Source organism: Protobothrops mucrosquamatus, unplaced genomic scaffold (genome assembly GCF_001527695.2).
Source record: "Protobothrops mucrosquamatus isolate PMUCROS unplaced genomic scaffold, P.Mucros_1.0 scaffold162, whole genome shotgun sequence".
NCBI lineage: Eukaryota > Metazoa > Chordata > Lepidosauria > Squamata > Viperidae > Protobothrops > Protobothrops mucrosquamatus.
The window spans coordinates 33342-58421 of NW_015386525.1; the positions used below are offsets into that span (position 1 = coordinate 33342).

Genomic DNA, 25080 nt, shown 5'->3' on the forward strand with positions numbered 1-25080 from the left:
TTTTTTTTTTTTTTTTTTTTTTTTTTTTTTTTTTTTTTTTTTTTTTTTTTTTTTTTTTTTAGAAAATGGGCAAAAGAGCACCTGTTCTTTTATACCTCCTCTTCTAGAAATGGTAGAAAAAAGCTGAATAGTTTGGTTCAAATGTTACTGAAATAGGGAATTTAACATGTGATCATGCTTGATAATCCCTGTCTTTAATGCCTTTAATGTAATGGCTTTCTGTAGGAAGGAAACCTATGTGCATAACAGTATTAAGTGTTGATTTCCTTGTTAGCCAGAATCTTACATGGGAGTTAAAATAATATCTCTTCTGCAGACATTTGTATTTCACCTAAATGCCTGCAAGGAAGCCAATTTCACTAGAGCAACATTAACACATTCATTTATTTTGGTAATGCCTGAACAGGGCTTCAGTTTTTAAAAAAATGAATTCTGAAGATTATAGTGTAGGGTTGAAAGTGGTTATTAAAAGGTAGAAATCAATACTAATCCAGGACCGACTGGAAACTTGCAGAATCTATTAAAAAGTTTATGTAACTTGAGGCAACTTTCATTTTACTCAACTATTTTAATGTGCAATATTATTTAGAATCACAAGAATTATAGAAATAATTTATTAACTACCCTTTAATCCATGGGAAGAGTCAGTCTATGCAAGAAGAGCAGGTTGCTGTTATTCATGTACATAATGTATTTGAAAAGGATTGGCATGTTAGGATACAAAAAATATTAAGTGGGATTCAGTATCCCAAACAATTATTTTGATTAGTTCTTTATTTATAATGAAGACATTCTAGTGCCAGCATACTAGCAATGTGAATATATATTCAGAGTGAACACATTTAAAGTGGCTTAAACTGAAAATCTCACTTTGATGTAGCATTATTACAAATTATGATCAATTTATGAAACTTCATACCTTCTGTTTGCTTCATTGTCTTGACTACTTCAGGAAAGAAAATTTAAATACATATATTTCAATGTATTAATTATTAATCTTTCTTAACTGCCTTGTTTCAATTGTTTGTAGCTTGATTGGGACAAATACAGCTCTATACACATGTAATCTTAACAAACCTTTTGAGGATTAGAAATTACAAATACTGAATTTAAAAAGTTGGTTAATCAGTTGTATAATTGTTGGCCAAAAGATTTATTCAAGAGTGATTACGTAACAATAACACAATCTTTAACCAACCATTAATGTATATTTAGTGTGGTACTTACATATTTGGCATTTTATGAACAGTGAAACCTGTTTTCAGCCTTAAGGAATTTAGACTGAAAAGATAAATACAAGTCACAAAACTTTAGTCAAGGTAAGAAAATATAAAAAGCTTGGGGGTGGGTGGGTAAGAATGAGCAGCTTACATATGAGAGTGTTCTAAAGTTTGAGATCTTGATTTATAGTGGGTTTATAAAAGTGTGTAACAGTAGTTACTATTAGGATAATAGAAACATAGTTGAACATGGTCATTTGGTTCATTGAGTGATTGCTCCAGGTATGTATGTACTATACAAGCCCCCCTCTGCCCATAGATGCTCATACCCTGCTTAGAGCAGGGATCCAGTAAAGTATTCATGATAAATGATTTTATATCTTCTGTCTGATTAGATTAGAGCTACAATCTCTTCATAATCCTTAATAGACATTTTATAACTTCTACTTTAAACTCCTGTTACAACCACTTTTTTAAACATTCAGTAGCAGTTTATCTTTCTATAACTTAAATCTATTAAATACTCTGGAATAGAGTCTAGGTCTTGGCATCCTTTCGATATTATCTCTACTCAGTCATCTGAAAACATAAATTTGGGGGGTGGGGGTTGTGTATATTTATTTATACAACTTTCTTCTGGTTGTTGGAACCTTTCTCAAAGAACAGCATTCAGAACTGAAACAATATTTGGGTCTCACCTATACAAAGTAAAATAAAACTACTATTTTCTATAATTTGTAAATTAAATTTTTCTTGTCATAGCTTAAAATTATATTCCCCCTCACTTTTTTGCATTCATATCACATTACTAACTTGCATTCAATTTGTAATCAATTAGTCTTTGAAGATCTTTTTGAGTAAAAAAAAACTGCCTCTGTGAAATTCCATCCAATTTAAGTTAGATTCTAGTTTTGAAATGTCAGTTAATTTTATAAATGTTTCGTTCACTTAGAAAGTGTACAATCTTCCTGGGCATACTTAATGTATGTGTGCTTGCACATTCTTTTGAGTCAGTGTTGACTCCTGGCCACTGCCTGGACAAGTTCCTGCAGTTTTCTTGACAAGTTTTCAGAAGAGGTCTACCATTGCCTGTATCCTAGGATTGAGAGAGTGATTGACCCAAGATCACTCAGTTGCCTTTGTGCCCAAGGCAGGAATATAACTCATGGTCTTCCAGTTTCTAGCATGATACCTTAACCACTACACCAAACTGGCTTTCTCTGGTCTGGTTTTGGGGCCCCTTAATTCATTTTGATGATAGATAGAACATTTGCTTTACTGCAGTCATCTGGCACCTCAGCAAGTTTTTTTTAGAATTTCTAAACAAATAGTACATACAAGTTTGGCCGAACCCTCAATAAATTTCTTCAGTAATCTAGAATGGGGATCATCCAAGTCCTGAAAATGTTGGCTTATTTGAAATAAAGAGGTACCTCCCCACCCCAACCATGTAGATATCTACCTCAGGCATTAATTTTACCCCTCCCTCCTCTTCAGAGTTGCCCGATAGAGCACATGACTTCTTGTAGGGGAGAACTGAGATGAAAAAAAAAATGGCTTTGATTTATTATGCTACTGTTTTTGCCATCTTCACTTATTGAGTGATTATATGTCATCAAGTATTTTCAACTCCTAGCAATCACATATATTTTCTCCATGATGATTATCTCTTATTCCTTCAGGTCTCCCAGTAGTACATTCATCATCACCATAACTTGAGTCCATCAATCATGCTACTCCTCCTCTTCTCTTTCCTTCACCTTTCCCAGTGAGCTGGATCTTCCTATAATGTGTCCGAAGTACAGGTAGTTCTTGCTTAATGACAGTTACTTAGCAACCATTCAAAGTTACGATGGATTTCCCTAGAGCTACTTAACCACCCATTTTCAAAGTTCCAATAGCCGCAATCTTTCCTATAGTCACATGATCTTGTTTTGGGCTCTTGTCAATCACTTTGCATTTACAGTTGTTTGCAGTGTCCCGTGGTAACATGACAATGATTTTTGGCATTTTTTTGCCAATTTATTTTTGAAATTCTCAATTTCCAGCAAAAAAAGTCCATTGGGGAAAATGGAGTCGTTTAACAACTGCAGCATTCACTTAATGACTGCAGCATTTGCTTAACGACAGCAGCAAAAAAAGGTCATAAAATCAGACAGTCAATGGTGACCACTTAATGACTGTATGTGCTGCCCTGCTCCCCCCCCACACACAGGCACGGACAGCAAGAGTTCTACACGTGTTTATTCAAGCCCCGCAAACAGTTCCTCAGAAAGCACCCCTGTTGTGAGGTCCGGATTCTAAGCTCAACACAAGAGTCACAGGATAACCCAAGTCCAGTGGGCACATATTAAGTCGAGAAAAGCAGTCCACAATTCAAACAGGTCAGGATACACGGCACTAGCACACAAGGCACAGAACTGGACATGTTGTTCCAGCTACACTCAAGTCCTCAGGGCAGGATTAAATAGGCAATGTCAGTGCAGCCCTTCATGAGAGGCGAGGTTGGCTCCTCATGAGTAGTCTAGCTGACTGTTGTGCGTTTCTTCTCTACATGTCCTTGGATCAGGAGGAGGTGTGGACTCCACCTTCTTCTCATTGCTAACGGACAGCAGCTGTTCCCAGTCCTCTCCTGGAGCTTTCTGGCTAACTTGTTGCAGTGTGATTCGCCTTGCTCAGCCTCAGCCTGCTGTTTGTCCAATCGACCCAGCTGAGGCTGCTCTGTCAGGCTAGCACTCTCCAAGCTCCAATCCTGACCAACATCAACATAACTCTGCGCTTTCTTCTGTTGACTCAAACTCACCTTCCTCTGAACTCGCATTTGGAGAGGGCTCCAGGGGGCGTATCCATGAAACTGTGTGACTTATGACTGTAATTCCAGGCTCAATTACTCTCATAAATTGAGGACTACCTATAGCAGTGGTGGCGAACCTATGGCACAGGTGCCAGAGGCGGCACTCAGAGCCCTCTCTGTGGGCACACGCATCGTCGCCCCAGTCCTAGGCCTTCAGCTGGGTTTTATAAAACCTTTTCTTTTTAGGCCTCTGCCGCCATGTGCAAAAAAAAAAAAAAAAGGTTCAATCCATCAATTTCAACTTCTCGCGGGGAAAAATAAGATCTTGCAAAGTTGGAGTTGATTGATTGAACTTTTTAGTCCCACCCAGTCTGCCGTTACCACCGCAGCCATGCCCACCCAATGGGCCATGCCAACCCAAGGGGCCATGCCCACCCAATTGGCCACACCCAGCCAATGGGCCACACCCACTCGGCACTCAATGGTGCATAAGTGGGTTTGGGTTTCAGTTTGGGCAATCAGTCTCTAAAAGGTTCGCCATCACTGACCTATAGGATATCCTGGTCATTTGTGCCTTGTGTGAGAACTCTGGGTTGATTTGTTCACTGATCCATTGGTTTATTTTCTTGACTGTCCACAATATTCTCAAGCGTCTTCTCCAATACCAAAGTTCAAAGGCATCATTACTGTTCATATCCTGCTTCGTTAAAGTCCAATTTTCACTTCCATAAAGTGTCATAGGGAATACCATGGCTTGCATGATTTTGATCTTTGTAGGTATAGACACACTGGAATTTGAATATATTTTTCAAGGCCTTCATGGCTGGCTGCTTTTCTGCTGGTGCTAGCCTGCAGTGTATTTTTGACTGTTTGTTCTTGTACCATTGATTGATCCTAGTAGGCAAAAGCTATCCACCATGTTGCTATCTTCAGTTCTAAGGTGACTCTTAAGTAAANGTAATGATGGGGAAGTAAGCATACCTCTGTTTCTATTCTTTACAATACTGTGCTTACTCTTTTGCTCCAGAATGCAAGCAGAAGATGAGCGAGACAAGAATGGTTCAGAAGAGGAAGATGACGAAAAACCAGGAAAGAGGATTGCAGGTCCAAGAAAAAAATTCTACTGGGATGAGACAGTGAGGTATGATACTATATTGTTTGATACTCCATTAGAGGTATTATAAATTACCATAGCACAGCCTAATAAAAGTTATTTCAGATCAGAAAAAAAAATGTCTTGGACTTCTTTTCCTGAGATGGAGCATAGTCATAAATGTAACTCTACAATAGCTAATGCATGCGGTTCTGGAGTGGAAATAAACTGCATGGAGGTATAACACAAATAAGACTTTTACTCTTGGCTAATGTGAAGCTCATCTTTCTTGCTAATTTACTTCTTCCTAAGTGCTATCTAATATTCACTCTGTATTTTCTGATACTTTTCACTGCATAAGGCTTTGCAAACTTGGCTATATTGGCATTCTTGTCCCAGAATCTTTTTCTATTTGGGTTACGTAAAGGTCTGTTCTCAGTATTTAATTTGTCTTAGCTCCCATGTGAGTGATTATCAGAAAAGAAGTTAAAAGGAGTGTAAAAAAAATGGAAATAATTTTGCTCTATAGGCTAAAAATCTGAAGTGTGTAGTGATATTTGCTTTCATTCTCCACCAGCTTTATGAGTATGAAAAAGGAAGAAACTCATTTTCACCTTTTCTCCTCAACTCTATTTGAATTGAACTGAATTGAATACAATACTTTATTTGGCCAAGTGTGATTAAATATACAAGAAATATTTCTTCAGTGCAGATTTGTTTATCTTCATTTCTTAAACCCATTTCTGTATTTAAGTAACTTTTATACAGTTTCACTTAACAAATTCTCAGTTGTGGGAAATTAGTATCTATTGATTGCAGTGTTCTTGGGTAAGAAATGTCCCCCCAAAAATGGAAATGCCTGTTTTAAATTATAGAAAAGATAAAACAGAGTACAAGAAACTAAAAACCAGTTGTATTATATCTTACAGTATAATATGGTTAACTAAAAGTTATTGTTGAATAATTCTATTTTTAGAGAAAATGTGAAAGGTAAATTAATAACTTTGACAAGTGATGCTTGATGTACTGAAGACAGCCAGGTTTATTTCAACAGGACTTTGCTGTGTAATCTTATCAAGATAAAGCTGGATTGCTATGAACTAGAGCCAAATAAAAGTCAATCTGCAGAAGATTACCTCAAGACATTTATGGAGACAGAGGTGAAGCCCCTTTGGCCAAAAGGTTGGATGCAAGCTAGGTATGGTATCTATTTAAGACTAATGTTCTTATTTAGACTTTATGATATATGATGAATTAAGTTTTGTCAGAATTCAAGCATATGCTATTTTTCAGATCCTGGTTATAAAATATTTTCTGAAATAATTTATATGAAATCATTAATGCTAGAGTTTCCAAATTAGTGTCTGTAGGGGCTAGAGTAATATCTTGATGCCTGTGATGCTCTTATTTTTTCTCTTTTCTTTTTAATCTGGTAATGCTACCTTGTTGAGAAAGTGCAAAGATGATCCATCCATCAGCGAATGGAACTTGCTAATTGCATCCCATAATGCTTAAAACTACAAAATAAACATAAGGCATTATTTTCTGGAAAATCTAACAGTGTGGATAGCCACTAAATACAAAAGAAATACTGTTTTATATTGCAAGGGGGGGTTGGGAGGAGAGACCAGGGAATATCTTATTGATCAGTTTGATATCATTTAATTGTAGTAACAATTATTTGTGGTGGGCCTACATATTTTTTAAAGATATTAAGTCAAATAATCTTGCTGTTGCAGCAAAATGTGACACTGAGTTGAATCTGACTTACCCATCAAATGCAAATAATCTGGATTGATGCAGTTATTCATAATATAGGCTGTGTAAGAAATTTATATTATTTTAAAAACATGAGCAGAAACTTCAAGGGCAACCCCATGTGAAGCTTATTGCATTAATCCTATCTGGAGATAATGAAGACAAAGATGACTGTTCTCAGAGTTTCGTACTCCAGAAATGGACCACAGCTGGTCTTCGTAAAGGCATTCAGGGCTGTGTCTTCATCTATGGATCCAACTATAACTATGAATTGAAGAGAAACCCCATAGTTCTAGACCTGCGCCTCCCCAACTATGTTTGCTGGACAGTCACTCTGCTCTAAAGCTATCAACATCAGGAATGAGATAATACAGTGCCTTCAACCAGTCATAGGTGGTCCAAGACACTATCATGATCAGTGTCAAAACCAACTAAGGTCTAATAGAATAAGGACAGCTACACTCTCGCTGTCCATCGCACAAGAGCAGCCTATTACTGTTTCTGTCCCATGCCTGGATTTAAGTCCTATCTGAAAATGACCCAGCTAATTAATTTCACCGATGATTCTTTGCCCTGGATTCCCATAATCATCTCCATGATGTTCCATAAAAATGGAAGGTTGAAGGCTGAAGCTATCTAATATGGTGAAGTTGGAGACATTGTTTTTCATCACAAGCATTCCAGACATCTTTTCTATCATTTCATAGGATCTCTGATCAGGGATAGATTGTTAGAGTGCATTCTTTTTCTACCTTAGCAGTCTCTGTGTTCTGTCTGTCTCCTAATTAAGCTTATGGAAGCTACTATATTGCTGGAAATTAAGAATTAAGATTATTGGTGTTTGTCATTTTAAGCTTTAATAATAGTTTAAACGTATCCATTTAATTGTTTAATTATAGCAGCTTGTTTTTTGGGTATAGATAAGAAATTTCAGGTTATGACAAGCTTAAAGATTTTTTTTTTAGCTGTGATCTGCAGCATGGTGAACTATGCACAGGTGCTTTGAAACACAAAATGCCATTCTACCTAACTCCCAATCAGCCAGAGTAATGGAGAATTTATGCTAGTCTCAGAATCTAGACCTATTGTAAAGAACTAAGTTTAGAATTTTGGGTGGAAAACTGCTATTAAAGTAACAACAAACTTCTATCTTTGCTCTGCATTTGCTTTTTGGTACATACTATTGCCCAAATGTAGCAAGATCTAAAGTATTTATGTCTGCATGGCTTTTTATGGACTAACAGAGCTGCTCATTTGGACAATTAAAAACCAAAAAGCCTCCTTTTCCAGACACCATGTTGCCTGATAATATTAGGATAGTTCATTTATTGCCTGAGAACACTTAAAATAGGAATAGGCTTCTTCTCCTTCTCCTTCTCCTTCTCCTTCTTCTTCTTGAAAATGGGCAAAAGAGCACCTGTTCTTTTATACCTCCTCTTCTAGAAATGGTAGAAAAAAGCTGAATAGTTTGGTTCAAATGTTACTGAAATAGAGAATTTAACATGTAATCATGCTTGATAATCCCTGTCTTTAATGTAATGTATTGGCTTTCTGTAGGAAGGAAGCCTATGTGCATAACAGTATTAAGTGTTGATTTCCTTGTTAGCCAGAATCTTACATGGGAGTTAAAATAATATCTCTTCTGCAGACATTTGTATTTCACCTAAATACCTGCAAGGAAGCCAATTTCACTAGAGCAACATTAACACATTCATTTATTTTGGTAATGCCTGAACAGGGCTTCAGCTTTTTAAAAAATGAATTCTGAAGATTATAGCGCAGGGTTGAAAGTGGTTATTAAAAGGTAGAAATCAATACTGATCCAGGACCGACTGGAAACTTGCAGAATCTATTAAAAGGTTTATGTAACTTGAGGCAACTTTAATTTTATTCAATTATTTTAATGTGCAATTTTATTTAGAATCACAAGAATTGTAGAAATAATTTATTAACTACCCTTTAATGCATGGGAAGAGTCAGTCTATGCAAGAAGAGCAGGTTGCTGTTATTCATGTACATAATGTATATGAAAAGGATTGGCATGTTAGGATACAAAAAATATTAAGTGGGATTCAGTATCCCAAACAATTATTTTGATTAGTTCTTTATTTATAATGAAGACATTCTAGTGCCAGCATACTAGCAATGTGAATATATATTCAGAGTGAACACATTTAAAGTGGCTTAAACTGAAAAACTCACTTTGATGTAGCATTATTACAAATTATGATCAATTTATGAAACTTCATACCTTCTGTTTGCTTCATTGTCTTGACTACTTCAGGAAAGAAAACTTAAATACGGTACATATATTTCAATGTATTAATTATTAATCTTTCTTAACTGCCTTGCTTCAATTGTTTGTAGCTTGATTGGGACAAATATGGCTCTATACACATGTAATCTTAACAAATCTTTTGAGGAGTAGAAATTACAAATACTGAATTTAAAAAGTTGGTTAATCAGTTGTATAATTGTTGGCCAAAAGATTTATTCAAGAGTGATTACGTAACAATAACACAATCTTTAACCAACCATTAATGTATATTTAGTGTGGTACTTACATATTTGGCACTTTATGAACAGTGAAACCTGTTTTCAGCCTTAAAGAATTTAGACTGAAAAGATAAATACAAGTCACAAAACTTTAGTCAAGGTAAGAAAATATAAAAAGCTTGGGGGTGGATGGGTAAGAATGAGCAGCTTACATATGAGAGTGTTCTAAGGTTTGAGATCTTGATTTATAGTGGGTTTATAAAAGTGTGTAACAGTAATTACTATTAGGATAATAGAAACATAGTTGAACATGGTCATTTGGTTCACTGAGTGATTGCTCCAGGTATGTATGTACTATACAAGCCCCCCTCTGCCCATAGAGGCTCATACCCTGCTTAGAGCAGGGATCCAATAAAGTATTCATGATAAATGATTTTATATCTTCTGTCTGATTAAATTAGAGCTACAATCTCTTCATAATCCTTAATAGACATTTTATAATTTCTACTTTAAACTCCTGTTACAACCACTTTTTTAAACATTCAGTAGCAGTTTATCTTTCTATAAGTTAAATCTATTAAATACTCTGGAATAGAGTCTAGGTCTTGGCATCCTTTCGATATTATCTCTACTCAGTCATCTGAAAACATAAATTTGGGGGTGGGGGGTTGTGTATATTTATTTATACAACTTTCTTCTGGTTGTTGGAACCTTTCTCAAAGAACAGCATTCAGAACTGAAACAATATTTGGGTCTCACCTATACAAAGTAAAATAAAACTACTATTTTCTATAATTTATAAATTAAATTTTTCTTGTCATAGGTTAAAATTATATTCCCCCTCACTTTTTTGCATTCATATCACATTACTAACTTGCATTCAGTTTGTAATCAATTAGTCTTTGAAGATCTTTTTGAGTAAAAAAAAAAACTGCCTCTGTGAAATTCCATCCAATTTAAGCTAGATTCTAGTTTTGAAACGTCAATTAATTTTACAAATGTTTCCTTCATTTAGAAAGTGTACAATCTTCCTGGACATACTTAGTGTATGTGTGCTTGCACATTCTTTTGAGTCAGTGTTCACTCCTGGCCACTGCCTGGACAAGTTCCTGCAGTTTTCTTGACAAGTTTTCAGAAGAGGTCTACCATTGCCTGTATCCTAGGATTGAGAGAGTGATTGACCCAAGATCACTCAGTTGCCTTTGTGCCCAAGGCAGGAATATAACTCATGGCCTTCCAGTTTCTAGCATGATACCTTAACCACTACATCAAACTGGTTTTCACTTGTCTGGTTTTGGGGTCCTTTAATTCATTTTGATGATAGATAGAACATTTGCTTTACTGCAGTCATCTGGCACCTCAGCAAGTTTTTTTTAGAATTTCTAAACAAAAAGTACATACAAGTTTGGCCGAACCCTCAACAAATTTCTTCAGTAATCTAGAATGGGGATCATCCAAGTCCTGAAAATGTCGGCTTATTTGAAATAAAGAGGTACTTCCTCACCCCAACCATGTAAATATCTACCTCAGGCATCAATTTTACCCCTCCCTCCTCTTCAGAGTTGCCCGATAGAGCACATGACTTCTTGTAGGGGAGAACTGAGATGAAAAAAAAATGGCTTTGATTTATTATGCTACTGTTTTTGCCATCTTCACTTATTGAGTGATTATATGTCATCAAGTATTTTCAACTCCTAGCAATCACATATATTTTCTCCATGATGATTATCTCTTATTCCTTCAGGTCTCCCAGTGGTACATTCATCATCACCATAACTTGAGTCCATCAATCATGCTACTCCTCTTCTTCTCTTTCCTTCACCTTTCCCAGTGAGCTGGATCTTCCTATAATGTGTCCGAAGTACAGGTAGTTCTTGCTTAATGACAGTTACTTAGCAACCATTCAAAGTTACGATGGATTTCCCTAGAGCTACTTAACCACCCATTTTCAAAGTTCCAATAGCCGCAATCTTTCCTATAGTCACATGATCTTGTTTTGGGCTCTTGTCAATCACTTTGCATTTACAGTTGTTTGCAGTGTCCCGTGGTAACATGACAATGATTTTTGGCATTTTTTTGCCAATTTATTTTTGAAATTCTCAATTTCCAGCAAAAAAAGTCCATTGGGGAAAATGGAGTTGTTTAACAACTGCAGCATTCACTTAATGACTGCAGCATTTGCTTAACGACAGCAGCAAAAAAAGGTCATAAAATCAGGCAGTCAATGGTGACCACTCAATGACTGTATGTCCTGCCCTGCTCCCCCCCCCCCACAGGCACGGACAGCAAGAGTCCTACACGTGTTTATTCAAGCCCCGCAAACAGTTCCTCAGAAAGCACCCCTGTTGTGAGGTCCGGATTCTAAGCTCAACACAAGAGTCACAGGATAACCCAAGTCCAGTGGGCACATATTAAGTCGAGAAAAGCAGTCCACAATTCAAACAGGTCAGGATACATGGCACTAGCACACAAGGCACAGAACTGGACATGTTGTTCCAGCTACACTCAAGTCCTCAGGGCAGGATTAAATAGGCAATGTCAGTGCAGCCCTTCATGAGAGGCGAGGTTGCCTCCTCATGAGTAGTCTTGCTGACTGTTGTGCGTTTCTTCTCTACATGTCTTGGGATCAGGAGGAGGTGTGGACTCCACCTTCTTCTCATTGCTAACGGGCAGCAGCTGCTCCCAGTCCTCTCCTGGAGCTTTCTGGCTAACTTGTTGCAGCTGTGACTCGCCTTGCTCAGCCTTAGCCTGCTGTTTGTCCAATCGACCCAGCTGAGGCTGCTCTGTCAGGCTAGCACTCTCCAATCTCCAATCCTGACCAACATCAACATAACTCTGCGCTTTCTTCTGTTGACTCAAACTCACCCTCCTCTGAACTCGCATTTGGAGAGGGCTCCAGGGGGCGTATCCATGAAACTGTGTGACTTATGACTGTAATTCCAGGCTCAATTACTCTCATAAATTGAGGACTACCTATAGGATATCCTGGTCATTTGTTCCTTGTGTGAGAACTCTGGGTTGATTTGTTCACTGATCCATTGGTTTATTTTCTTGACTGTCCACAATATTCTCAAGCGTCTTCTCCAATACCAAAGTTCAAAGGCATCATTACTGTTCATATCCTGCTTCGTTAAAGTCCAATTTTAACTTCCATAAAGTGTCATAGGGAATACCATGATTTTGATCTTTGTAGGTATAGACACACTGGAATTTGAATATATTTTTCAAGGCCTTCATGGCTGGCTGCTTTTCTGCTGGTGCTAGCCTGCAGTGTATTTTTGACTGTTTGTTCTTGTACCATTGATTGATCCTAGTAGGCAAAAGCTATCCACCATGTTGCTATCTTCAGTTCTAAGGTGACTCTTAAGTAAACATAGGATATTGGTGAGATATAGGCTTTTCAGGCAGTATATTGATTGTGTAGTATTGTACTTGGGGCAGGGGAAGTTGTTTTATTTCTTTTACTCAAAAATCCACAAAATGTGTGTATTTTGCTATTAATACAAGAGGTTCCATGCATAGAGAGGATTGGAGGAAGTACGGTTTTTTTGAATAAATTTTATTTTATTCGGAAAATTAAGGTAAAATACAAACTTCAAAAAAAAAGGAAAAAGAAATTTTACAAAAACAAAACAAAGATAGACAAAACATTAGAAAAGAAAAAAGTGCATTAAAAAAGACAAACACACACATCCCCCCTAATTGAATACTGATAAATATATTGGAACAATATTAATCCCCCGCTTTTCAAAACAGGCCCAATATCTATATTTGCAGACAGTTTGACCTGTCATCCATCTATTATATACAGAGGCAAAGTAGTTAACATGTGAACCAACAGCAAAGTTAAACTTCAAAGCCCTCTGTTAGCAATCTGTTATTGTATTTAACTCATAGAAAGTCTACAGTCACTATAGTCATTATCTGTAATCCGTCCAGTATCAAATACCTTCGTTTGATTCTTAATAATAAAACTTCTTAAGATTTTGGTTGAAAACTTTCCCAACAATTCTGTCTTATTCCCTCAAATCATAAATCTCTGTTGTCAATCCGTTTTCCCAAAAAAGTCCAGTCCAAATCGTTTTCCAGTTAGATTTAGTAAGTCAATTCCCAATCACCATCAATAGCAATTTAGATTCCAATCCATCCAGTTGTGAGCTTGATATGGCTACAGCTGCTTGTGTTTGCATATCCTCTTTAGATTGATTTAAAATTCTGTTATCAATTTTTTTTACCAAAGTTTTCAATTTGAATTTGTAGGTTAAAAAGCATTCTGTTTTCAAAGGCTTCCCAGAGGGCTTTATCTTTAAGTTGGTACATTGTTTGTATTTTAATATAGTCCTGTAACTGGGCATTCACAATCAGACATTTTCCCAGACTTTCCATGACAGGGAAGTTAGACATACCGTAACGAAGTATCCACAAAGAACATTGAGATAATATTTCTCACTATAAAGAAGGATGGGAAAAAAATAAAATTTCCATGAACTCATTAAAAAATTAAGATCAGAGCTTTTTAAAAGTTAAGAAAGTGTGAAATCCCTGCAGTGAAAATCTGATACAAATGAAAATCTAACAGATCAATTTCACTACCCAGAAAATCTCCATCGACTTTGATATGGAGAAAGCGAAAGTAATTCAGACAGCAGAGTGAAGCAGTGAAAAAACATTAAAGAATTCACATTCAAATCCAGCAAGGGGTTAAAGTGAATCAGTCTTCAACAAGTCAATTAACTTTTAAAAGAAAAATAAAGCTAAAAAAGAATATTCAAATTGTGCAGGTAAAACTCAGGCGTGCTTAAAAGAACTGAACAGCTGAGAGGAAAGAGATCCAACTCTCTGACCGCTCCTAACAGAAATTGCAATCCTCAAAATTCCCCTTCCCAGGAGGGTCTACAATTATCTGAGATTCATCTTGGTTCTTTCCTAGGTGGTCCCATTCAGATCTAGGAAGTCAACTGCCAAAGAACCCATTTTGGTAGCAAAATCAGCTGTTGATTGGCAGATGAAACAAATCCCCCCAGCACGCCATCTTGGTGAAAGTGGGAAGAGCATATTTTCTGCAAATAATGTTAAAATTTTTGAGAGAAAAGAAAAATTGATCTTGTTCCCAGTGAATAACTGGTTTGTGAGTTTGTAGCCAATCTTTGCCTGCTATCCGGATATAAAAAAGCTGGGGTATACAGTAGCAAGAATTCTGCATAATTTATTGTGGGGTTGTGTATTGCAAAATGGATCCAACCCAAAGAGGTTGACTGTCAGTCATTTCCATTAGCATTGACATTCTAGCAACTGTTTATGTAAGGCAAAATGACACACTATAACATTATCCATGAAATTAGTAATTGCACCCAGCTGAAAGTTGTATTTCTGGGGCTTTGCGGGTGTGAAGACATAACAGGGATAATAAAATTCATTTCCCTGCTGTTGGTCTTCAGAATTCTTCTTAATTGTTGAGCAGCACTGTCAAACTTTTGGAAGGGAGCTTACAAAGTTTTCCAAAGATGAGGCTCTGAAATAATTCAGATATTTACTTGTGAACTGACATATTTCTGCAAGTATGACTTTTTATAGTCAACTTAGAATATGGAACTTTAGCAGTACAAATTATAGCTAGTTGTACTAGAGCTCCCTCATAAAACCACAAAGCAAGGGCCGCTTTTTAAAGTATCTCTGCTGCAGACAAAGATTGTCTCACTGTTCCTATTTATACAGGCTCCATACTGTTGGAGTTTGAGGAGACAACAGGATGGTGGTGGAGGGATAGATATTATGAAAGTCTGTAAAAATATCTCCATTATACTTCTTATGCTTCAATCCCTTCTGCTCTCTGCCAATCAGCATGTGATACTGAAATTGCTCTTCTAAATTTTCTGAAGTCTTACTAATCCATTCCTCAGTTTATCAAAAAGTCCTTCCCAAAACTGGTTAATAAAGGCAAAATAATTCCAGTACACATCTCTGACATACAACTAAAAATCAACTACCTACTCATGAACACGATTATTTCTTTGCTTCAGCTTGTAAATCTCCCAATTTGCGATATCTCTTATAGCCACAATATCAAAAGCAGCTCTAAATCTTTGCATGAAATTCTGGTACCGGTACTTATCTAAGACTGCATCATTGCTCTCAATGAGCGGAATTGCCCATCAGGCTGCTCCTTCCTTCAACAGGCTGAGAACGAAGGCTACTTTACTCCGATCAGTCGGAATTTCTACTGGTCTCTCCACCATGAATAATTCACATTGAATAGTGAAAGTCAGGAATTGATCCTGTGCCCCACTGAACTTCTCCAGCAGACTTCCAGGAGATCAAAGTAACAGTGGCTGTGGGGCAACTTGTGGGGCGACTCCCAGCTGAGGTAAGCTTTGTCCCAGATGCTATGCTCGCTGTATCATGGCACTATGCAGGTTCGTTATTTCTGTATCTACAGTAGCTCATGTTGATGCTGCAATAATGCCTCAGCCAGTTGTTGTGCAGAGAAGTTGCTTCAAGGATCTGTTGTCATATTCCAGGTCTTTAAGGCAAGTTCTGATGCCTCTTTACTGAAAGACAAGATTGTTGGCAATGCTTTGAGGTAGACAAAATAAAAAAAGAGGAGCAGCATCTGTTTCAGAAATGCTCTATTGTGCCAGGATACAATAACAATCCTGAAAGCAAATAAATCTTACACCAAATAAAATCAAAGTGGGATTATTTTGATTTTTTTCTCATGCTTTCTTCTTTTGCAAAACTGAATCATCTTTTCTAAACCTCTCCCTCTCTTAATAGTTTGTTGATCCCTTCCCCTTTCTCGAGGCCATTTACATTCCCTCACGTTGTTGTGTCATGCAGTATCTATAAAAATAACTCTCAGATAAAATTTACTTTTGCAAATAATTTACCTTTTCAGCCAACAGTGCAGCATTATCTGTATATAGATGTACACATTTATATTATTGAACAATCTGTTATTATCACCAGCTTATTATCAAAGCACTCAATATACATTTATCCATACATTCTTCTCATAGTGGATGGCTGGATTGCTGGATGCCACAGTCTCATGCCAGACTCTCAGTCAATGCTAGATTTGTATGAGTGAGCCTGGAAATGTGGTTTACATCACAGAGATCTGATTTACATAGAGATGTAACCCTGTTTGAGATTTTCCTGCCAGGTTTTTAGCTGCTCCATTAGCGTCAGTATAGTAATTGGGGAGGAGGTAGAGTAGTAACTGTTTGTGAAAGTTGGCAGTGACCAGAAGCACTTCCTCAGAGCTGGCCAGGTAAATACCTGTATGATACATTGGACTTTAGGGAAAAGATGAGTGCCCTTTCTGTACCATCTACTTCAGTGACCTGTAGTATGTCTGCCCAAGCTTCTGGATCTTTTGGGCAGTTTGGTGGTAGAATTCCCTAGACTGCAATCTCTATTTTCTATAGAAGAATCATCTGTAGAGAATTCATTTCTTCTGTAGGGACCCACAGACTTATTCAGAAGATTTTGGGTCCAGCATGCAAACAGATGGCCACACATTAAGCATTAAACCTGGTGTTTACCTCAGAACATATAGAATGTAATCTGAATATGAAGAACATTGTCTTTATATATCATTTTATACCATTTTCTATCTAAGAAATACATTATCCACTCAACTGATCTCTACATGATTTGTAAACCAGTTAAAATAGATTACCCCAAATATTAATTCTCAGACTTTTTTGAGGGCATGTGGATAATTTCTAAGCAATCTTGCAATCAGTTATTCCATGTGCCTTGCCAGTCTCAGGAATATGGAGCCAATGTGAGTGTTGGATGAGATTGCCCTTAAACAGCCTCTTCTTCCTCACAAAGGGTTACTTGATTTATTGGGGAGCTGCAGGAGCTGAAGACACACTAGACTAGAGCAACAATTGAAACAATGAAGAAAATACGTCATTGATGATAGTTGATACCCATATTGAGTGTTTGGTGAAGGTGGCGAGGCATCAGTTACAGAGAGTCCTGGAAGAACAGATTTTTCCAGACACTTTACTTTCAGACTTCAGGCATGAATACGGTTTGGAAACAGTGCTGGTCACCCCAGTGGATTACCTCTGTTGAGACATGGATAGAGAGAGAATATGTCTTGTTAAATTTCTCAATGGCCATATGGTATATTTCTGTCTATAAAAATTAGGGCTTGAAGTGCTGCTTGGTAGTGAGTCCATTTTTTTCCTGAGAGAGAGGTTCCAGTCAGCATATGAAGAGAAAGAATGATAGTGTATGTAGTTGCTCCAACTTTGGTTAGTGCACTAACTGCAGGCCCTTTTAAACTGGGAAGCCTGGTAACAGTAACCCATGCCCTTATATCACCTTGTGTATTACTTTGTATAATATACTCTATATAGGGCTGCCTTTGAAAAAAACAAGCTTCAGATGATCCAAGATGCACAGGCCTATCTGCTAACTGAAGATAGTAAAGTTAGCCATGTTATACTTATGTGTTACAGTTGCGGCATTGGTTGCTAGTTGGCTTCCTTCCTCATAGCTTCCTCCTTTTAAAAGGTTGTTGAGGATCTTTTTCTTCCACAGAGCATTTGTGTGCCAGGGGTGTGAGGGCATTATGATTAGTTAGCTATCATAGTGTGGTGTTTTTAATTGTATTGCTTATTCTGTTGGATTTTAACAGCTGTGAGTCTATGAATTGGATGATATTTGTGCAAACAAATAAAACCAATATATTAATATCACTTCACACTGAAATTCTGGTAAGACTTAGGCACCCCTGATCCAATTCTTTAGACTCTTGGTTTTGGATATTTTTGGATATTTTTTCCCTTTTATGTGCTACTTGTTTGAAATCTTCAATAACATCCAAGGATATGGACTCTCAAAGCCATTTCAACATTTTTCTTTTCCTTTCCTTTCCTTTCCTTTCCTTTCCTTTCCTTTCCTTTCCTTTCCTTTCCTTTCCTTTCCTTTCCTTTCCTTTCCTTTCCTTTCCTTTCCTTTCCTTTCCTTCATTGTTAAAGTGTCTTTCAGATCATTGTCTTGCTGAAATATCCAGTCTCTTTTTCAGCTTCAGTTTCCTCCCTGATTGTGGGAATTTATAAATAACTGTACATAGTGTGTAATTTCAGATTTGCAGAAAGCTGCATTTAATTTTGTACCATATAGAAGTTGTGTCAACTTCAATGAAATATACAATTTGACAGAGGACCTAGCAGTTTATATACAATTGTAGATGTGATAGCACTGAAACAAAATAGTGTCATGTTTCAAAGTGAGACTATACAAATTGCCTTCATTTACAAATCCTTTGCTAATGAATAGTTAACAATCAAGCACTAAGACAGACTGAGAGCCAAATGTGCAAGTACATGCATGCTTCAGAAATATATACAAGAGAGTGGGGTCTTGCCTGAGAGCCAGGTGGCTAGAAAGTTTTGTCCAGAGTAAAAACTTAATATAGGTACAGAAACACCCAATCTACAATAGTCCAAGAGTCAAATGCCAGGGAGGTTACTGAGCCAGTTCAGGTCAAGGAGCTGAGATTCAGGAGTCAGATCTAGATCCAAAGACATAGAAAATCAGATACAGTTTGATGAGTTCTCAGCAAAGAAGCCAACCCGATGAGTGTTCTTCATTGACCTAGATACAAGTGTGGCTCATTTATGGGCATTTGTGAACTTGCTTCTAAAGGAGCTGCATTGCTTAGCTTTCCAAAGTATTCAATAAACTCTATTCCTGCATATTATCTGTGAAGATTAGTTTCAGTTGATTGTTTGGCAACTCCTGAGGCTGACAACTTGTTGAATCAGACCCCTCAGTGTATGATTCCTTTGAGATGCTATAAACCCGGAGTAATGATGACACTGGCCCATTTTATTTCTCCATAGATCTTTAGATCAATGGGATTGACAGCTGTAGGTTCTGGAATCCATTTAGGAATCTATCAAATTTGATAAGGTTTGAAGGGCAGACCAACTTGATGTCCCACACACTGATAAGGGGGAATGATGCCTTGAAATGCAATTTCTGGCCTGAATATAATAGGGAATTGTAACTCCCCTAATAGCCCTCTTGACCCAGAACAAAAAAGTGAGGATATGTCCTATTAACTAAATGACAATTTGGGATAGATTCATGACCATGAAATTCTGAGCTGACCATATTAGAAGAACCTTACTATGAAAGCTCTTTGAGGCCTTCAGGTGTGTTGAAAAAATGACAATTCTCAGTTGTATAGTTTGGAATTGGAGCATAATCGCTTTGGTTGCACTTTCTGGTTATATGTGTGATGTAAAGAAAAACAAATACAAAAGCAGTATATCAAGGAACAATCTTAAATCATGCTATTTATGTAGATTCTTCAAAGCTCTTCCTTAAGCCCAAGGGTTGACTTATTAAAAAAAACATGCCTAACATTTCAAAAAATGATACTTTTGTGATTATCAATTATGTACTTCCATTAATGAGAGAAAACTATTATTGATCAGAGTTAGAAAAAACCAATAGAAAATAGAATTTTGAAGATAATGTTATTTAACCAAGAAGAAGCGTTAGTCACTTCTCTATTACTTTAGTCCTAAGATTGGTGTTATTAGGCCTTTTATCAGTATGTATGTTCCTTAAAGCATTCAGTACTTTTTTTAGAAAAACTAAATATATGTCATATATAGTGCCTTATATTATTTTACAGTAATCCAAACAAGACAATGTGTATTTGCAGTCCATTATATATTCACATCTGTCCTTCTGCTGCAGTTTAGGCATTTGAATCTCCTTACAAACCATGGTTAAACATTACTATTTTGCCATATCAATTTTTGGGTAGATTCTGCAATACTTAAATTTATAGTAATTAAAACCAAATACATTAATTAATGATATTCTAGACCAGTGCTTTTCAAATGAATTGTTCAAGTGGTTAGCATGCAGATAATTTTAAATAAATAAAATAATAAATAATCTCGTGGTATATTTACTATTGTTGCTGTTCAGACAAAGACTTAGTAAATTGTTCTTCAGCTTTTCAAACAAGTGTTTCCTCCGTGGAGGCGTCCTGGCCCTCCTGACCCCCTAGCCTGACTCCCTCACCTTCCCCTAGCTGGGACCTGCTGATCCCCCCACCCTTCTGCACCCATCCCATTCTGAGACTCCTGCAGCTGCCTCCAACCGTACCCTCCTGCCCCCCCAGGACCTCCTGCCCCCACCTCAGCTGACTCCCTGAGCAGCCCACCCCGACCAAGGTGGAGGAAAGGCGAAGCAGAGAACCGGTTGTTAAATTATTTAAAACCCACCACTGATCCAGGGGGTCTCTGGCAAGTGGGGCAGTGGGAAGGATGCTTGTCCTATGGGGTGAGGTAGGGGGCAGGAAGGGGGTGCCATTGCCATGGGGCGAGGCAGGGGCAGGGGTAGCTGCTGCCTGACACCATCGGCCTCCGCACACAGAAGCCAGCGAGCGTGTGGGGGCTGCCAGCCCCTCGACCAGCACATTCTGGGGCTCCGCAGCCCACTGCCAATACTGGGCCAGCCCTCCAGCAGCAGGCGGAGTAGGGGAGGGGGGAGGCACGTGATGCAGACTGCCGGATGCGCCTACTCTGTCCTATCTGTTTTTGCTTGCAGTTGGAGAGCAGGTCACTGCTGGTCATCTCGGCCCCCTCGCAGATCTTGTCCTTGGTCAGTGCATGAAACCTGTTCCCCTCGTGCACCCAATGCACCTTGGCCCCGCCTCAGGCTGCTGCTGCCAGCAGCTCACACAGGTCCATTAGGCTGCCACCGCTGCCCAGAACACATGGCCCACGGGCCACATCACATGCTCCCCCGACTCCGTGTGCTGTTGGTGCCGCTGCAGCACTGCTGCTGGAGGGACGCCCCGGTATTCACAGTGGGCTACGCAGCCCCTGCTGTCGGATGCTTTCAGCCCCCATATACTCATTGCCTCCTGTGTGCATGCCTTGGGGGCCGCTGGACTGATGGGGGCCAGTCTCTCGCCATCTCCGGGGCATCCCTGGGGGGGCAATATTGCTTGCTCGCTAACTTCCTGCTCCGTCGCTTCCAAACGCCACATGCTCGCTACTCTGGCAAACTCCTGGCACGACAATGCGCGTGCCCACAGAGAGGGCTCTGAGTGCCGCCTCTGGCATAGATTCACCACTACTGCCCTAGGCAGTAGATCTATGGATACTCTCCTTACAAAGATCGAGAGATCCTTCGCTTTCTTGGCTGTTTCACTGCTTCCTTCGCTGCATTTGCAGAGAATGGAGGCCTAAAGTAACACAAGATCACATGAGATCAGTGACGCGAGATCTCACGCTACTGATCTCATGTGATCTTACAGTAATTTAGGCCTCTGTTCTCTACAACAGAGAACGGAACGGAAGCTGGGGGAGAACGGACCTCCAGAGGCATGCAAAAGCCTTCCTTGGTGTCTGTTCTGGGCCTCCTTTCTGAGCAGCAGCAGCCCAGAAAAGGCCTCCGACGCCTGGATCGGACCTTCAGAGCACCGCTGAAATGTCCCCGATGTCATTTCCAGGCATCAAAGGCCTTTTCCAGGCCGCTGCCAGCCGGAAAGGATGCCGGGGTGTGTGTGCTTCAGTGGAGCTCTGAAGGCCTGTTCTGGGCCTCGGAGGCCTTATGCAGGCCTCCGAGGCCCAGAATGGAGGCAGTGGGTGGCAGCCATGTGCTTCCAGAGGTCCATTCTGGGCCTTGGAGGCCTCCCTCTGCTCTTACCGGGAGCAGAGAAAGAAACAAGAGAGGCTGCAAAAGAGACAGATCTTCACAAGGTAAGTGGGGGGGAGCAATTGTGGGCCCCCAGGGGAGGGAGCATGAGATATTTCAATGGGTTGGGGTAGGCCTTGGGTGGTCGGAAGCACTAGGCCCCCCCATAGCCATCCCCACCCTGAGATACCTCATGTTCATTTAATGAGCCATGCATTCGCCCACGCATTAGCGAATGTGTGGGCAAAAGCTGGGAGTGAATTGCGTTCAAGGTACGAGATTCACTCCACCGAATCCTCAAGTTATGAATGGAATGGGCAGGCTCTATTACATTTGTAACTTGAGGACTAACTGTATTGAGGGAAATTTTGATATAATCACTGTTTTGCAGATATAAAAAGATTTCACCATTTGTGATGTTATTATGTTGCAGTTTAGTTTTTATTGATAGTTGTGGGTGGATTTTATGTAATTGAGCTTCACGGAACGTTTGGGATGACATACAGATGTAACAAATTAATAAAGACAAATTTAATTTTTATACTGCAGCTTGTTTCATATGGTCTGGTTCATCTGTAGATGATCCTTCATAAGATATTTATAAGTGATTATTTTTATGGTTTGCTTGCTGCAGCCACCTGCTGTGGCCTATATTGCGGAAGGCTATCAAATTGTAATTTTTGAGTATATTTGTCTTCAGCCACCTTCTTCTGCCAAGCAGGTGTACACATAGATGAGTACATAAAATGATCTCTGAGAAATAATTAATAAATTTGATAAATTACAGTTATTTCTTCTCCACATGTCTCTCTACAGGATGCTCTTTAAAGAAAGCCGAAGTGTTCATAATCATCTCACATCTGCTCTGTGAGTATAACATCAGTATATATACTTTTCCTATTTATCTGCAATTCTTTAATCATGATTGCCTGAATTTCATAATAATTTATGTTTATTACAATAGTTATTGTTCAGGTTGTAATTCCATTGGTAATAGAAATTCAAAATTCTAATTATTATGGTTTATTCTTGACATATCTAAAAATAAGAATTTTGCAAACAGGTAGCATGCAATACATTTCCTTAAACATATGAAATTATGCTTTAATATGAAAACAACTTCTGCAGCAAATAGTATAGTAATATTAAACATATACAGTAACACTGCTACTCAGTTGTCAGAAATTATTATTGATTTTTTACATTTTTAAAATCATAAAGACCCACTTGTCAGGATTTCCAAACACCACATGATACTATATTTCAAACCAACTGCTACTAGATATCATGCATATTCTTACTCCCAGTTATATTTGTGGGAGGTGCTGCTGCCGTAGAGTTGGTTTATATGAAAAGCAGACATATAAAGCTATCCTCTCTAGTGGTTTGCTCTCCTTAGCTTACCTATTTGAATATTCCCAGTGATATCATCGAAACTATGGAATAACTTTTTAGGGAAAGGCCATTAATCTCCACTGCATGCACTGTTTTCCCTGAAGATTGTCTTGCCTTGTTTTCAGAAGCATTTCTAATTATTCTGGGTATAACCTGGTATAAAGCTTGTTGTTCAAAGTGGCACCACCTCTGCAAGAGTCACTTGCTAAAAATCCTGAATTTAAATAAGCTGTTTTCACATGCTGTTTCAATGTGATTATTCTAGATTTACCGGTAGTTAACCTTCTCTCTAGCAGTAAAATTATAGCAGTAAATTTTCAACAGGACCTAGTGCTTGAATAAAAATTACAGATATTGTTATAATTATCTTTGCACTGTCCTCTTTAGGACAAAGAAGAAGGTGATTCTGGCACCTAAACCCAAAGGAAAGGTAAATAATTAATTACTTATAAATGAAGAAATAATAGTCTGAGATATACTAAATAGAACAACATTTCAGTGAAGTATTTTATTGTAGCTGCTTTGCTTGATTGCTGTGGGCCACTCAGAGTCTTTGTTAGTTGGGTACAATGGTGGGATTCAAACATGTGAACAACCGGTTCTCTGTGTGGATGCCACTTCCGGAAGTCCATTCTGGGCCTGGGCAAAAAAATTAGCTACCGGTTCTGCCGAAGTGGTGCGAAGTGGCTGAATCCCACCACTGGTTGGGTAGTATACAAGAATAATAAATTATTATGGTTGCTTGTACAGTCAGCCAGATATTTGGATAGGATTTGGCATTTTTGATCACTTATTGAGTCCTCTCCAAGGACCTGCAGTAATCAACTCTACCAGAATATTTATAGCTTTGCAATTTTCTATATGCTGACAAGTGCATGGTGGCTTTATTTTATTTTAGAAAATAGAAAATAAATTATTATCCATTCACAAGAATATGCAGTCACAGCTGCCAATTCTTTTGTTGGTGTTGGTCTTCATATGCATTAAGTTCTTAATGCATTAAGTTCTATTGGAAGGACCAATAATAATAATAAATTGTGTTGAAGTAATCTATACTTAGATTCACAGTCTAAGACTATGAAAACTTAATAATTGAAGTCCTAACCAAGGACCTAAAAATTATTAAGAGTATAGGCAGTTCCAAACAGAGTGATTGTTTTTTTTGTAAAATTAGAGTATTGAGGTCTGATAAATTTTATATTTCCAAATATTGAGAAAGTCCTTTAGGTATTTCTCCAAGGACTCCAATTACAATATAATAACAGATTTCTTTTTCTATAAGCTTTCAAATTCAATCTGCAAGTCCTGGTATTTTGTAATTTTTTCCAATTGTTTTTCCTAAACCTTTTCAGTAACTTTTCTATAGGGATGTTATGAGCAAGATGCTTGTCTGTTTGGATCTTAAAGACCCTCAAGATCTTAACTCACTCATTTTCCAGAACTTTCTCAACTTGATGGTCGCAGTTATTTTTACTACACTCAAGTCCAAACCTTTGGCAAAGCTTCCATTCTGGCTACTCTGGCAGGACACTGTAGTCATTTTGTCAAATTTTGCTGCAACCGTAATCAAATGGTCAATTATTTCAATTATTTTACTACAAGGCAATATTTGCTATTGTTTGTTATATGTTGAA

At 38.1% G+C, this 25080-nt stretch overlaps 1 protein-coding gene across 1 annotated transcript in view; it reads left to right on the forward strand.

The window, feature by feature from the left end:
- UBN2 (ubinuclein 2) overlaps window positions 1-25080 on the forward strand; it is an 80584-nt gene that overhangs the window by 27057 nt on the left and 28447 nt on the right. Inside the window, exons 12-13 of the mRNA XM_015813516.1 lie at window positions 22868-22918; window positions 23834-23876. Of these exons, the coding sequence (XP_015669002.1) occupies window positions 22868-22918; window positions 23834-23876 (94 nt within the window). The remainder of the gene's footprint in view (window positions 1-22867; window positions 22919-23833; window positions 23877-25080) is intronic.